At 39.6% G+C, this 13,043-nt stretch overlaps 1 protein-coding gene across 10 annotated transcripts; it reads right to left on the bottom strand.

Annotated features, from left to right (window-relative positions):
* Positions 1–246: 246 nt before the first annotated feature.
* On the bottom strand, positions 247–13,015 carry CAAP1 (caspase activity and apoptosis inhibitor 1). Of its 10 annotated transcripts, none has more exons than XR_014939133.1 (8): positions 12,835–13,015; positions 12,372–12,572; positions 11,460–11,544; positions 10,490–10,565; positions 9,985–10,063; positions 6,803–6,873; positions 6,513–6,572; positions 247–625 (listed from the first exon to the last, which is right to left on the bottom strand). XR_014939133.1 is itself a non-coding variant. In XM_085528101.1 (7 exons), exons 1-6 carry the CDS (start codon positions 12,955–12,957, stop codon positions 6,562–6,564), a joined length of 567 nt encoding a protein of 188 aa, XP_085384227.1. In that variant the 5' UTR covers positions 12,958–13,015; the 3' UTR covers positions 247–625; positions 6,513–6,561. The 10 variants fall into 10 exon arrangements, 3 of the variants coding, with proteins under 3 accessions (XP_085384227.1, XP_085384228.1, XP_015705393.1); XR_014939132.1 differs by lacking the exon at positions 6,513–6,572 and adding an exon at positions 4,083–4,211; XR_014939128.1 differs by lacking the exon at positions 9,985–10,063 and adding an exon at positions 4,083–4,211.
* Between the last annotated feature and the right edge of the window lie 28 nt (positions 13,016–13,043).

Genomic DNA, 13,043 nt, shown 5'->3' with positions numbered 1-13,043 from the left:
GTGGCCCCTCATGTTCATGTGGAACACAGCAAGTTCCACATGGATATGAGGAAAAACCTATTAACTTTGAGGGCTACTCCACTACCTCAGGAAGGTAGTGGAGTCTCTTCCTCTGAAGATATTCAGAACAGTCCTGGAGAGCTGGCTGTGCAACCAACTTTGGGAACCTGCTTTAGCAGGGGTTAGACAAGATGATTTCCTTAGGTTCATTCCAACACCTACAACTATAAGAATAAACACGACATCTTTCAAAAGATACTGAAAATTTATTGTAAACAATCTTAGGGTTGTTTCTTTACATCACCAGCTTTCATTAGAGCCTTAATAGCTCTGGCTCTCATTTCAAGCTCAAGGAGCTCCAGCTGCTGTGCTGACGGCTGAACATCTTCTAATGGAGGAACAGCTAAGCTTGCTGCTTTGGACTCCTTTGGGCTAGATTCTGCCAACCCCAGTATCTCATTCACACTTTTCTCAATGTCCTTCTGAAGGTCGTCAATCTGACCAGCTCCACTTCTGACAGCGTCTTCTTGCACATCTGGGCTGCCTTCTTCATCACATGGACCCTCTATGTCGCTATCATATGCATCTGCATTTATGCTGAGGACATCACTATCTTCTCCTTTGCCTGCAACAAAAATGCAACAGTCGTAGTCAGCCACCAGCGATTTTTCTTCCCCCCTTAAAGAGACAACTAATTCCCTTTGTTTTTCTTACCCATCTTTAAAAGCAATTTAGACACGTACTAATGCATTTTTATTCTAATTTAAAAGAACGTACAATATAGCAAAGCTGCAGTACCAGGAAAACACATTCCATCATATGGATGAATTTTCCTAATTAAAATGACATAAGGTTTTATTATCACAAGGAAGCCCCTGAAGTGCAGAACTGATTATTGCTTGCTATCTTTAAAGAAAGCTTAGTTTTCAAAATGCAGCTTTAAAAATAACATTTAAGAACTATTTTTACTGAGCCTAAAAGGAATTAGGCGTTATGTCAAGAAAAGTACTGAAAGTTCATAGAAACTCCTATTACATATCAATTCAATATCCACCACAGAAGTATTTCAAACATATTTAACTCAGATCAGTAAGAACATAGGAAAAGCCACGGTATTTGGTTAGATGATGTAGTTTATTAAGAAAATGAATTAGGAGAGGCAGTGCAGTAACATAAAAGCCAAACTCAGATATCAGAATTTGGCTATAGAGAAACTACTGCTTCTGACACTTTGGCCTCAGAAAACATTAGTCTGATGCCAACCTTCATATCTTTGCAAACCTACCATTCACTGCTTAAAATAAGAATCATATGGCCAGATGATGATGATTACTGACTAAAGGTTTTTTAATTGCACAAAGTCACAGCTGTGTTCCCTCCTAATGAATAATGGGGATTTAGTCTCAGTATTTTTGAAATACATATTCTAAGAAAGTGTACACTCCTGGATAAACTACTGTAATCCATAATGACTTCTATATAGCAAGAAAAAATTACTCATTAAGTATTTAGACAGTGCTGCAAACCTGGTTGTAAAAACTTCTCTATTTCTGTAGTGTACACAGACGACATTAACAGCAATGAGCAAATAATAAAACATATGAAATTCCATGTGAACACAAGAAAACATTATTTTTGTAATATGAGGGTAGATAGCACAGGTTGCCTGAAAAAACCCACGGAGTCTCCTGCCATGGAGATATTCAAAGCCCATCTCCACACAGTCCTGGGCAATCTGCTCTGGCAGCAGAAGGCTTGGGAGCAGATGATTTCAAAAGGTCACTTCTTACCTAAACTACCCAGTGATTCTGTGATCATTAAAACTAAGGTCCCCACATCTGGCTTTAAATAGTTGTCACCTAACTTTAGTTTGGAGAAGAGCTGGTGGTTGGGATTGCTAGTTTAATCCATCTGTAAGTTTGGTTCCTGAATCTTCCATTTGTAGGGCTAGAAAAATCATTGATTTGAATGCATCATATATGAACAACAAAAACTACCAACGAACGCAAAACCCAAGCAAGTGCACCCCTCTGTGATTGCTGCCTTCAAATATGAGGCAATGATAATTTTTTAATAGTCTGGGTAACACTGATAAAACACAGCACAGACTTATGACCTTAGTATCAGTAAGTAACTCCCTATCACTTGCTTTTTTTTTTTTTTGCACAAGATACATTTTGGAATTAATTTTGTTGATAGCTCTTCGAAGTTTCAGGGTTTCAGTTCCAACATGAGGATTATGTCCCTTTGCAAAAAAGGATCCTTGTAAAGATGTTTGTGCTATTGATGTTTCATTGTCTCTTATTATACAGAAATCATTTTAAAATGCAGCAAAATGAATATGAGCCTTTCTCGAGAACACAAGCGTGAAGTGTAAAAAAACAATAACAACCTTCCAAACACTTCAGATTTGGTGGAAATTCCGTGCAAAGATGAGCAATGAAGTATGGATTAGCAAAACGAAGCTGCTCCTTGCTCAATTCTTTTTTCCACCAAACATTAAAAGCAACCATTTTCAAAGGAAAAACAAATAAGCCTTTTGAAAAATCTTATTCTAAACTCCCAAAAAGAGCTGCCTCTTGGTACATACATGCAGTTGATTTTAATGCAAAAGTAGAGAAGAAAATCTTAAGACTGACCTATTTTTCTTGGATTTCATGACATTCCTGCTACCCTAAGGATGTGAAAGAAAATCAGTCTTGAATACTAAGGATGTAATGAACACGTTCTCCCTACTTTAAAAAAGCAGAGAAAGCAAATCTCCTATTGGTTTTATAAACAATTGCCACATGTTCTAAGTCCAAAGGTTTTATTTATTCAGTATTAGAGATTTATTTACTGTGCATATAGTTAAAAAAAAAATAAACAGATACTCACTCCTATGCATCAGCTATGATTTAGGAAGTTTTTAAATCTACTTCTTGGAGTATTACATGTTAGCATGTCTAGGAGTTCACTTCAGGACTTTACAGAACCAGCCATCATGATCCTACAGCAAATCCTAACTGCATACAAACAGATTAAAATATAATATAAGCATCAATGGATCCTAAATTCAAAACCTGAAAGCTAACATTAACCTACTCTTCCTACCTCATTTAGAGACAATGAGAAAATGATGTTGTAGGGTGTCTGGCTGGGATGCTGTTCATTTTCTTCAAAGAAGGCCCTATGGCAAGTGTTTTGACAACACATCAATATCTTGGCTACTGGTAAACAGCTAAACCAGACAGAGGCAAGAGGTTGGGAGATAAATTCAACCCTAACAGCTGACTCAAAATGACTGAAAGAATATTCTGTTCTACTTCTGCGCCAAGAAAGACTGTGGAGCAGATTTCCTGGAAGTTATCCCAAAGCACATGGACAACATGGAAGTGATATAGGAGAACCTGCATGACTACACCAAGAGCAAATCCTGGTTGACCAACCCAGTCACCTTTTATGATGGTGTAACTACATCAGTGGAAAAGGGAAGAGCTACCAGTGTCATCCATCTCAACTTCAGTAAGGCCTCTGACATGGCACCCTACAATATCCTTCTCTCCAAATTGAAAAGGTATGGCTTTGATGGGTGGACTGCTTGATGACTGAAGAACAAGCTGCAAAACTGAGTTCAAAGGGTGGTGGTCAATGTCTCCATGTCTGGATGCAGATCAGTGCTGTCCCCTAGTAGACACTAGGGTCCATATTCTTTAGTATCTTCATCAATTACATTGACAGAGGGATTGAATGCACCTTCAGCAAGGCTGCTGATGACATCAAACTGTCGGGTGTAGTTGACACTCCAGAGGGATGAGATGCCATTCAGAGGGACCTAGACAGGCTGGAGCAGTGGCCCAGGCAAAACTCATGAGGTTCAACGAACCCAAATGCGAAGTCCTGCACCTGGGTTGAGGCTACCTAAGGACTGAGTGCAGCTCTGCAAAAAAAGACCTGAGGGTGCTGGCGGGTGGGAAGCTGGACATGAGCCAGCACTGTGCCCTCATAGCTCAGACAGCCACCTCAACTGCATCAAGAGAAGTGTGGCCAGCAGGGCAAGGAAGCTGATTCTGCCCCTCTGCTGTGTGCTGGTGAAGCCTCACCTGGATCACTTTGTCCAGATATGGAGTCCTCAGTACAGGAGAGACATGGACCTGCTGGACTGTGTGCAGAGGAAGGCCACAAAAAATGATCCCAGGGATGGAACACCTGATGAGCTTGGACTCTTCAGCCTGGAAAAGAGATGGCTCCAAGGTGATCAGATAGTGGCCTTTCAATATCTAAGAGATAAATGGTTTCAAGCTTAAGGAGGATACATTTAGGTTAGATATAAGGAATAAGTCTCTTAAAGCAAGGGTGGTGAGGCTCTGGAAGAGGTTGCCCAGAGATGTGGTTGATGCCCCTTCCCTGGAGACTTTTGAGGCCAGGCTGGATCAGACCCTCAGCAACCTGATCTAGCCTGATATTTTCAGCTTACTCAACACATAGGAAGTTGTCCAAGTCATTCAACTACACCCCAAGTCTCCCAAATCTAATGGTAGAACACAACTGCTATTTGTAATGAGGCAACAGAATGTTTCATCATGGCAGGGACCACTGAAGGCAGAAAAGAATGGTCCCAAAACCTCTGCAAGTTTTACATTTGGGGGCTATGGGAAGAAGAAATTATAGTTTAGAGATTTTAGATTTAGAATCGCTGCCTGTTTAAGCATTACAGGTAAGTTTGCTTCCTGCCAGGGACAAACATCAGAGACATCAATAATAAATTAATCATGTCTGATAAAGCAGGTTGACTACTATCCACTCCTTCTCATTCAAATTGTGTCTCAGGTGGCTGTAACAAGGAAACCACAACATACTAAAAGAGCCTTCACATCCCTTGGAAGGACACTGAAGGAAATAGGAATGTAAGCAACACTTCTCCTCTGCTGTCTCATTTGGAGGGCAGGACCACGGAAAAAAATGTCAGGTAAATGAGTAGCTGCATATGTGGTGTCACAATCAGAAATTCAGTTTCTACAATCTTGGACAGGTCTCTGAGAGACCAAAAACACGAGCATCAGACAGGACAAAAATTGAGCAGGAAGGACAAGAACATTCTGGGATGAAAGCCGGATGGACTGATTAAGACAGCTTTGAAGTAGATTTGATGAGAGAAGGGGATGGAATTCTGTGTGACCAAGAAGGGAATGTTGTCACTTTATAAAACACTGGGGAAAAAACCTCAGAATTGTCTCAGGATCTGATGAAAGCTCCACTAAGGTAACACTGCCAATAGCCTTTCTGAAGTGCATCCACATGGAGCCAGGAAGAAATGGAAGCCACAGTGCAATTAAAATACTATAATTTAATTGTGATTACAGAAATATACAGATGATTCCCATGACTGAAGAATGGCAATCAAGGGCTACAAGATTTTCAGAAGAGACAGACCGAGAAAGAAGGTCAAGGGAGTTAACCTCCATGTTAAGCAGTGGATTATTATATTATTATAATATATTATATTAATATATTATATTATTAAGAGTGCAAAAAGTTGCCTCTGAGAAACTGCCACGATCAAGTTGAGAGTTTGTGGGTGAAAATTAGGGATGAGACCAATAAAGAACATCTGGCAGTCAGGGTCTACCATATGCCAGCTGAGGAAGGGGAACTTGTGGATGAAACTTCTTGCTTCATGCTGGGCTGCAAACAATCCAGGACATTCATGAAGTGCACTGAGGACAATTTCCTGGTCCACATATCAGACAAACCAACCAGAAGAGAAGAGTTACTGGACCTGGTGCTCTCACCAATGCAGAGAAGCTCATTAAACAGATTAAGACTAGGGCTGTAGTGATCATGGTCTGGCAGAACAATTTAAGGAATCACTGGGTGAGATGCCCTGGAAAACTTTGTTGCAGGAAAAGGAGAGAGGAAGAACTGTCAGCTCTTTAAGGATGCCTTTTTGAGAACACAACAGCTCTGTGTCCCACGTTACAGAAAAACAAGCAGAGGAAGCAGAAAACTGGCATAGCTGAACAAGGACCCACTGGTCAAACTGAGGGAAAAAAAGAAGGTATATAGGCAGTGGAAGCAGGGACATGTGACCTAGGAAGAATACAGATGCTGTCTGGACATGTAGAGGTGGGATCAGGAAAGCCAAGGTGCAAATTGAACTGACTTGATGAGGGACATGAGAAACAACAAGGGGTTCTACAGGTACACTGTTCAGAACAGACAGACCAAGGAAAGCATAACCCCTCTGATAAATGAGCAAACTGGCTAAAACAGATATGGAGAAGGATATGTAAAACAAAGCTTTCTGTCTCAGAGATCTGAAGATCTGAGCACTTCTGAAGGCAATGCTTCAAATAAAACATAGCACCCACCACTCCTCATGACTGCTAAGTAGCTTTTCCATAGAACTCAGCTTTGCATAATCATACAAAGCAAAGTATCAAAAAGACTGAATATGATTAAGTTCTAAGCAGTTCTTCAGCAGTTATGTTTTTCTGTGAATTTTCTGTCAAAACAGAGTAATACAATCTTACCATACAAAGTGAAACCAACTATCAAATTGAAGAGATGGTAAAAGCAGTTCTAGCCACCACCTGCATATAGAAAAAAATTGAAATAAACCAAGTTCCTCTTCAGCTGAAATGCTAGATATAGCATTTCAAATAGAATATAGAGTCAAATGAGCCTTGCAAAAAGGATTCAGACATTTTCTGGAAGCCAAACTACCAAACTCTTAAAAGTTGCAGTTTGTTTCTAGCCAGAAAGATTTTGAAGTCTTTTCAGTCTTAAGGAACTGAGAAGACAAATTTCCTACCCTACTCACCTTGTTTTGATTCCTGACCTTCCAGCTTGTCTTCTCTCAAAGAAGAAGTGGAGTCTATGCTGTTGTCCTGCCTGGAAAATAAAGAGAAGACATTTCAAACTATGTCTTTCACAATGTAAAGGATATTTTTCAAAGAAACATTAACTAAAGAAATTACATGGTGGTAAAGCAATGACTTTACCCAGCTCTTCTAAGCACTTGAGAATGACCTATCATTTGTTGTGCTTACTGAGCTGCAAGGATGAAATAACTATTCTCAGTCTTGCAGGATACCAGTTCTCACTGCTAGTGTCTCCCTAACCATAGAAGTTTGTCTATAAAACTCAGCATAAAAAGTCACAGAGTTAAATAATTTGAAAAACTGTAGTTTCAGTTGCATTCACATCATATTTACTCTCTTCATTTGAATCAAGAAGCTGTTTTCATGAAGTGACTGTCACTCCACCACCTTTTCTGTAATACAGTATGACTTTTTCACTAAGAGCTGCTTCTAAAAAGGAAACGAATCCCAATTGCTAGGTAGTATTCAATATCCATGTTTGATTCTTCAATTTACTCATTTTTTGTTACTCTTGACCTGCAACGTTACACGTGCTTTATGCATGGGATAAGGAAAAGACACTTGGGTGAAATGTTCACATTCTTTACATGTTCCATACACACTCAGACAAACTGTGAAAACAGTGAAATGAAATTTACAGAGAGAATGAAGAATGAAGGATTCAGAATCAAAGTAGTTCAGCTGCCACGTTCACTGAGCACTTTGACAGTAGAACTGCTGATTTTCTACCCTGAATGTCAGCATGGCATTGGTTTCATACAGACACAACCATTTCTCCTGCTGGATCTAAACAGCACTATAGGAAAGACAGGAAGATTCTGGTATTATAGATTTAAATATAAAGACTTCAGAAACTTTTCAGTAATACTCTGTAGGCTTGTCCCAAAAAAAACCCTGTTTTCCACACGCTTTCAAACATTATTTCATGTGTCCAGTGAGCATGTCAAACAAAAAAGAGAGTGCCATAATAGCTCTTGCCAACATGGTCTGAGTCTGTTATTTTGATGGCCATTTCCTTTACTACATTAGTAGAAAACAAAATTCAATAGATAACTGCTTCTTCCCTGTTTCCACCCAGTGCAACTAAAACGTGTTTGGAATAGTGCAGTTATTAAGGGGAACATCCCTGTAAAACAACAGCTCCAAAACACCTGATGAAAGATTCTGCGCCTGAAATAAGAACCCCTCAAAAGAAAATCACTGCTCAATGTCATAATAATAAAATAGGAAAGAGTGAATCACCATACATTCAAAGATCCAGTGAAAAGAACAATGGCTATCAGATGTGCAACATGATCTGCATAGAGGGATCACCTTGTCTGAATTGCTTCTAGAGTTGTCAGAGGAAAACAACCAGACAATCTACCAGGACAGAAACCCGCTAAGAGTAGTATGAGCACCTTACAGCCTGAAGTGAGGTTCTGTGTGCAGCAGCAAGGGGTTCAAACAGATTGCTGGGGAAGAACATTTCAGGATTATGTACAACTTACAGCAGGGACTGTGCAGGCCATTCTAGAATGTTTGAAGAAAAGATCAAAGGGAGAGGAGGGGAAGATTGGACAAGAACAAGCAGACTGAAAACTGAGAGAAAAGGAGGTGAAATGAGACAAGTGAACATCAGCTGATTTCCGGGCAGTACATACACTTTACACCTGACTAAGTCTACTCTGCCCCCTTTCTGAATTCCAGTGCAACCATTTTCCCAAATGGCAGAGTCTACTGTCTGCTTGTATGTCTAAAGGCCAGCAAATGACTACACCTGACAAGGACCTGCAGAATTGTACTGTCATAAAATATAATGAAAAACATGTACTTCAGGCTAGTCTAGCAATCAAACAGGATAAGATACTTGACAGTCACGTACCAAAGAGAATATAAAATTAAAGGCCAAATTCCTGAGAGAGAAATCAGAGTCTGCAGGCACTCAAACTTATGGCCCACAGCCATGCTGGAAACCCAAGAAATTAACAGCCTAACAGTCAGCTACTGGGGGCAGCACAGGTCTGGATGAACTAATGCAAAGATTTCCATGTACACAGAGTGCTGAGCAGCAACAGAAGTGGGGCTGCAAACCTTGAAACTTGCATAGCCAACAGCCACAGAGACAAGGGGATTTAGATTAGATTTTTAACAACAAAATGTTAACATTTCTTCAGACATCAAACTCCTGAATATTTTCAATGGTTTCTGTAGCCAACAAGGTTGTCTTTTCATTTACATCTACTGGCGAAACATGAATCATCAGTAAAGAGATAAATACACTTAAATTACTTACATAAATAGTATTTTATTTTTATAGTTAATATTTTCAATAGCCAGTGGAGGGTTAATGACCAAAAGTTAAAAACAGTCTCAATAAGGAGTGAATTGACAGCATTCACAGACCATGTAAAAACAGCAAAGCAGGGAATACAGTCTCAAATCAGTTCCAAATGGAACTTCAGACAAAACAGTTTTATGAAGTATTAAGGAGTAATACTGAAATTTCATTTCTCTTAGTATTGCTCCATATTCTATAAACCTGATGTGTGATGAAATAAGATCAAAGGAAACAACTTCAATGACTTTATAACCTGTTCTGAGCAAAAGATGTGATGTTTCGATTCAATTAAGACTACTGACTAGACATGAAATTTAACGCATTATCATTAGCTTTCCCAAATATGTTTGTGTTCAGTGAATTTGGATGAACTTACCAAACCAGCAACAAGTACATTAACAAGCTGACACTGCTATTAAGTCCAAAATGTCTCAAGGGGCTCATTAACTTTCTGCACTGAATGTGTGGACCAGCTGTAAACAACTCAGCAATGAAAACAGAAAAACTTCTAGCTTTCTTCCATGCTTATTGTTTTGACATCTACAAACAGACTTAGACTCCTAAAATTTGATACATTGTGGGTGACAACTACTAATATTCCTTTCCCCCCCGACCTACTATTTTTTTAGAAATTGTCAGAAAGAGATTACCCTTTCAATAAAAAAGTCACTTCATAACATACTATGCAAGGCTTGTGTCCTTAAAAACCAAACAAGTATTCTTTAAAAACAAACAAAACAACAACAAGAAAAGGCCTTTGCAAAACTGCAGATGCCAGCCTAAGAATGAGCAACTACAAACCTCGGTGCTTGAAATTCCAGACATTATGCTACATCCTCAACAGGAACACAGGAACAGTTAAGTGCCAGTGCTGCTCCAACTGGGAGAGGAATGAAGGACCAGAAATAAGGATGGAAGGAAAGCAATACATCTCAACCCAAAAGCTCTTTACAAAGTTCACGGATGTCAGTGGGTTATTCAATCCACTGCAGCTCAACTGAAGAATGTTAACATGAATCACACAACCTCACTTCTGCAGCATGTATTCAGTTACCACAGCTCAACTGATAGGAAAAAAACGCCAGTGTGAAACTCATTTACCTAACAATATCAAGTGACAAAACAGGTTTGGAAACGTAATGCTTGCTAGCACTAAGAGCTACCTGCCATTTTGCTGAAGTAATTATATAATTAAGGTTATATCAATTGAATTTCTAAACACTACATTTGATAGTTCTTCATGAAAAATCCCAGTTTTGTTTTCAGTATTTCTATATTAAGTTTTGAACTGTTCTCTTTTACTCACTGACTGACAGATTCACCTCCAGTCTTGTCTTCTCCATCTCCATCCTCGTCAGTATCAGAATCAGCTCCGCTCTTGCCTAGATATAAACAATTTCAAACACGTAAGTTTAGGCACTTAACATAATTAATGCTATACAGTTACCTTAACAATTAGCTCTACTGAAATCTGAAAATAGTTGAAACAGATGTTCTAAAATCAGACACGGACAGAAACAAAAAGCTTATTCATGACACACCTGCTAACATGTGATTAACATTTTTTTCAGTTACACTGAATAAAAATACACTGTGTTATGAAGAAAATACCTATTGCTGCTAGAAAATGATCAGCAATAAAAATAAGGCACAGGAGACATAAGTAGTAGAAGGTACTCTGCACTGTTCAGGATTCATCTGCTCCACTTAATTGAGAAGACAGTAACATGCTTACAAATAAATTCTGAAGCCTTTAAAAACTAAGTGGAAGTCCAGTAAGACACTGAAACATTGCAATGTCATATCCTTCATAAATCTGTATGAACTGTGTGTCTCAGCAGTGTAGAGACATGCACTAAGAACTCCTTAACTACACTGAATAATCTAATGCAATTACTGATCTGCTGTTGTGGCACACCAGGTTTTCCCTACAAAGAACCAGGAGGTAACTTCACATTAATTTACACAAAGTAATGGATTCCAAAACAATGTTTCCATATTCCTGGTTTTGCTTTACCACACTCAAGTCAAAATCTTTATTCTTAGTTTGGGTACTAAGGAAGAGAAGATTACACAGTTGTGTTTTGAACACGGTCCCTAACGCCTTCAGACTTACTGGATTATTTCACCCAAGATTAAAAGGTCAAGACTAGCATATACATACACATATTTATATATACATAGCAGTACCTGGAAACACAGGCGCAGTTAAAGGCAGACTACTTTTGTTTTCCTTATTCTCTGTGTACAGTGGTGCCTAAAAGTTTCATTCGTACCTTCAAGAATCTTCAACAGTTTTTTTTCAGACAACATCTCCAGCTGCTCCAAGCAAAGCCTTTTGATTTCATCCATGGAACAGCTCTAAGGAGACAGACAGACAGGCCACAGGCTAGTAAACATTTCTGAGGAAAGAATAATTACAAATGCTAAGTAGATCTCCAGAACTACAAAGTAATTCAGAACTTAAATCTCTTCGCTGTTCTAACCTGCACTGATGCAACTACTGAAGAACATCAGGTGGTTGATTCTGGTGTAATAACCACCAAAAGCAGTTGTGGTTTTTCAGTTTATTTGCTTTGCTTTAAAAAATTAGCAATACACCACATTAGTTACTTGATCACTGAGAATTACCACTGCAGCTGTAACACTGATCAGTATTTTCACCAAGTCCTGCTCTTCATAAGAGTCAAAAAACAGACACTCTAAGTCAATAAAACTCTACAGGTATTGTTATTAAACCCCGGAAAAGTAACAGCTTCCAGGACCAGTTTAACTAGAAGGGATTTTATGGTCTTACCTAAGACATTATTATAAAAACATACAAAGAAATTTGGATAGCACAACTGCAAATCAATCTTTAATTAACACATCACAATACTTACTACTGAACATGACCGAACTCATTCCATGCCATCAGAACTTGGTTTGCATATGAATAACGAATACAGATAAGTGCTATAAAAACAGCTGCCCAGTTCAGTTACAGCAGTGTGGCAAAAGGAGTAAGGTTGTGGAACAACCACATGAAATCTTAAAAGTCGCCCTTTCAAAGACTTAAATTGTCTTTATTTAAGAAATATACAGGCAAATTTTAAGCTGAAAGACCACTACGCTTGAGAGAGAAAGATGTTTTGCTCCATAAGCGTACACAAGCTTCTGTAAAGCGTACACAAAGCACAATTCAGTACCTTTAAAATGTCAGGCAGCATCTTCTGTAGTTTCTTCTCCCCTATGACACAGAAACACTGCTGAAGCATTTCCTTCTTGTCTGCAATGTAGAAACTAACTGGTTTGAGAGACACGCTGAGATCAAACCCTCCTTCCTCTACATCACTGAGCTGCTCGGGCTCTTCCATTTTTTCTCCAGATGGTATACTGCATTTTTCTTCCTAAAACCAAAGATACAAAGAAACAAATAAGCTTCTTTTTCTAGAACATTTCATCTGCGACACTGACAGGTTTTTACATCACAGCGGTAAGCACACCTGCAAACCTCCCTTCCTTCAAAAGGAAGATCAACCTGGACATGCCATAACACCACACGAGACGTTTAGTAACGAGCCCTATCAAAGCTCGGAACTCCCCACATGAAGAAAGGCGCTGCGGGAACTCCCACCCGCTCTCCCCCAGCCCCGCTGCTCTTGCTGTTACCTCAGGTGCGGCACGGCCGGTCTCTGCGCTCCGCCGCTTCCTATCGCCGCCCGCCGCTCCCTCCGGGCAGCTCGAACGGGACCGCCGCCGCTTCTTCTCCTTCGATGACTTCCGACCCGGCATGGCCCAAACTGGGGCCTCAGGTCGGAGTACCGAGCCCCGGCCCTGCAGCTTCCGACTTGGAGCCCACCCCTTCCGGGCTGCTATCG

The sequence above is a fragment of the Coturnix japonica genome, chromosome Z (genome assembly GCF_054131305.1).
Source record: "Coturnix japonica strain WE chromosome Z, WE-NBRP24, whole genome shotgun sequence".
NCBI classification, from domain to species: domain Eukaryota; kingdom Metazoa; phylum Chordata; class Aves; order Galliformes; family Phasianidae; genus Coturnix; species Coturnix japonica.
Note: the sequence above shows the minus strand (reverse complement) of the source record. Positions and strands in the feature narration are given on the sequence as shown.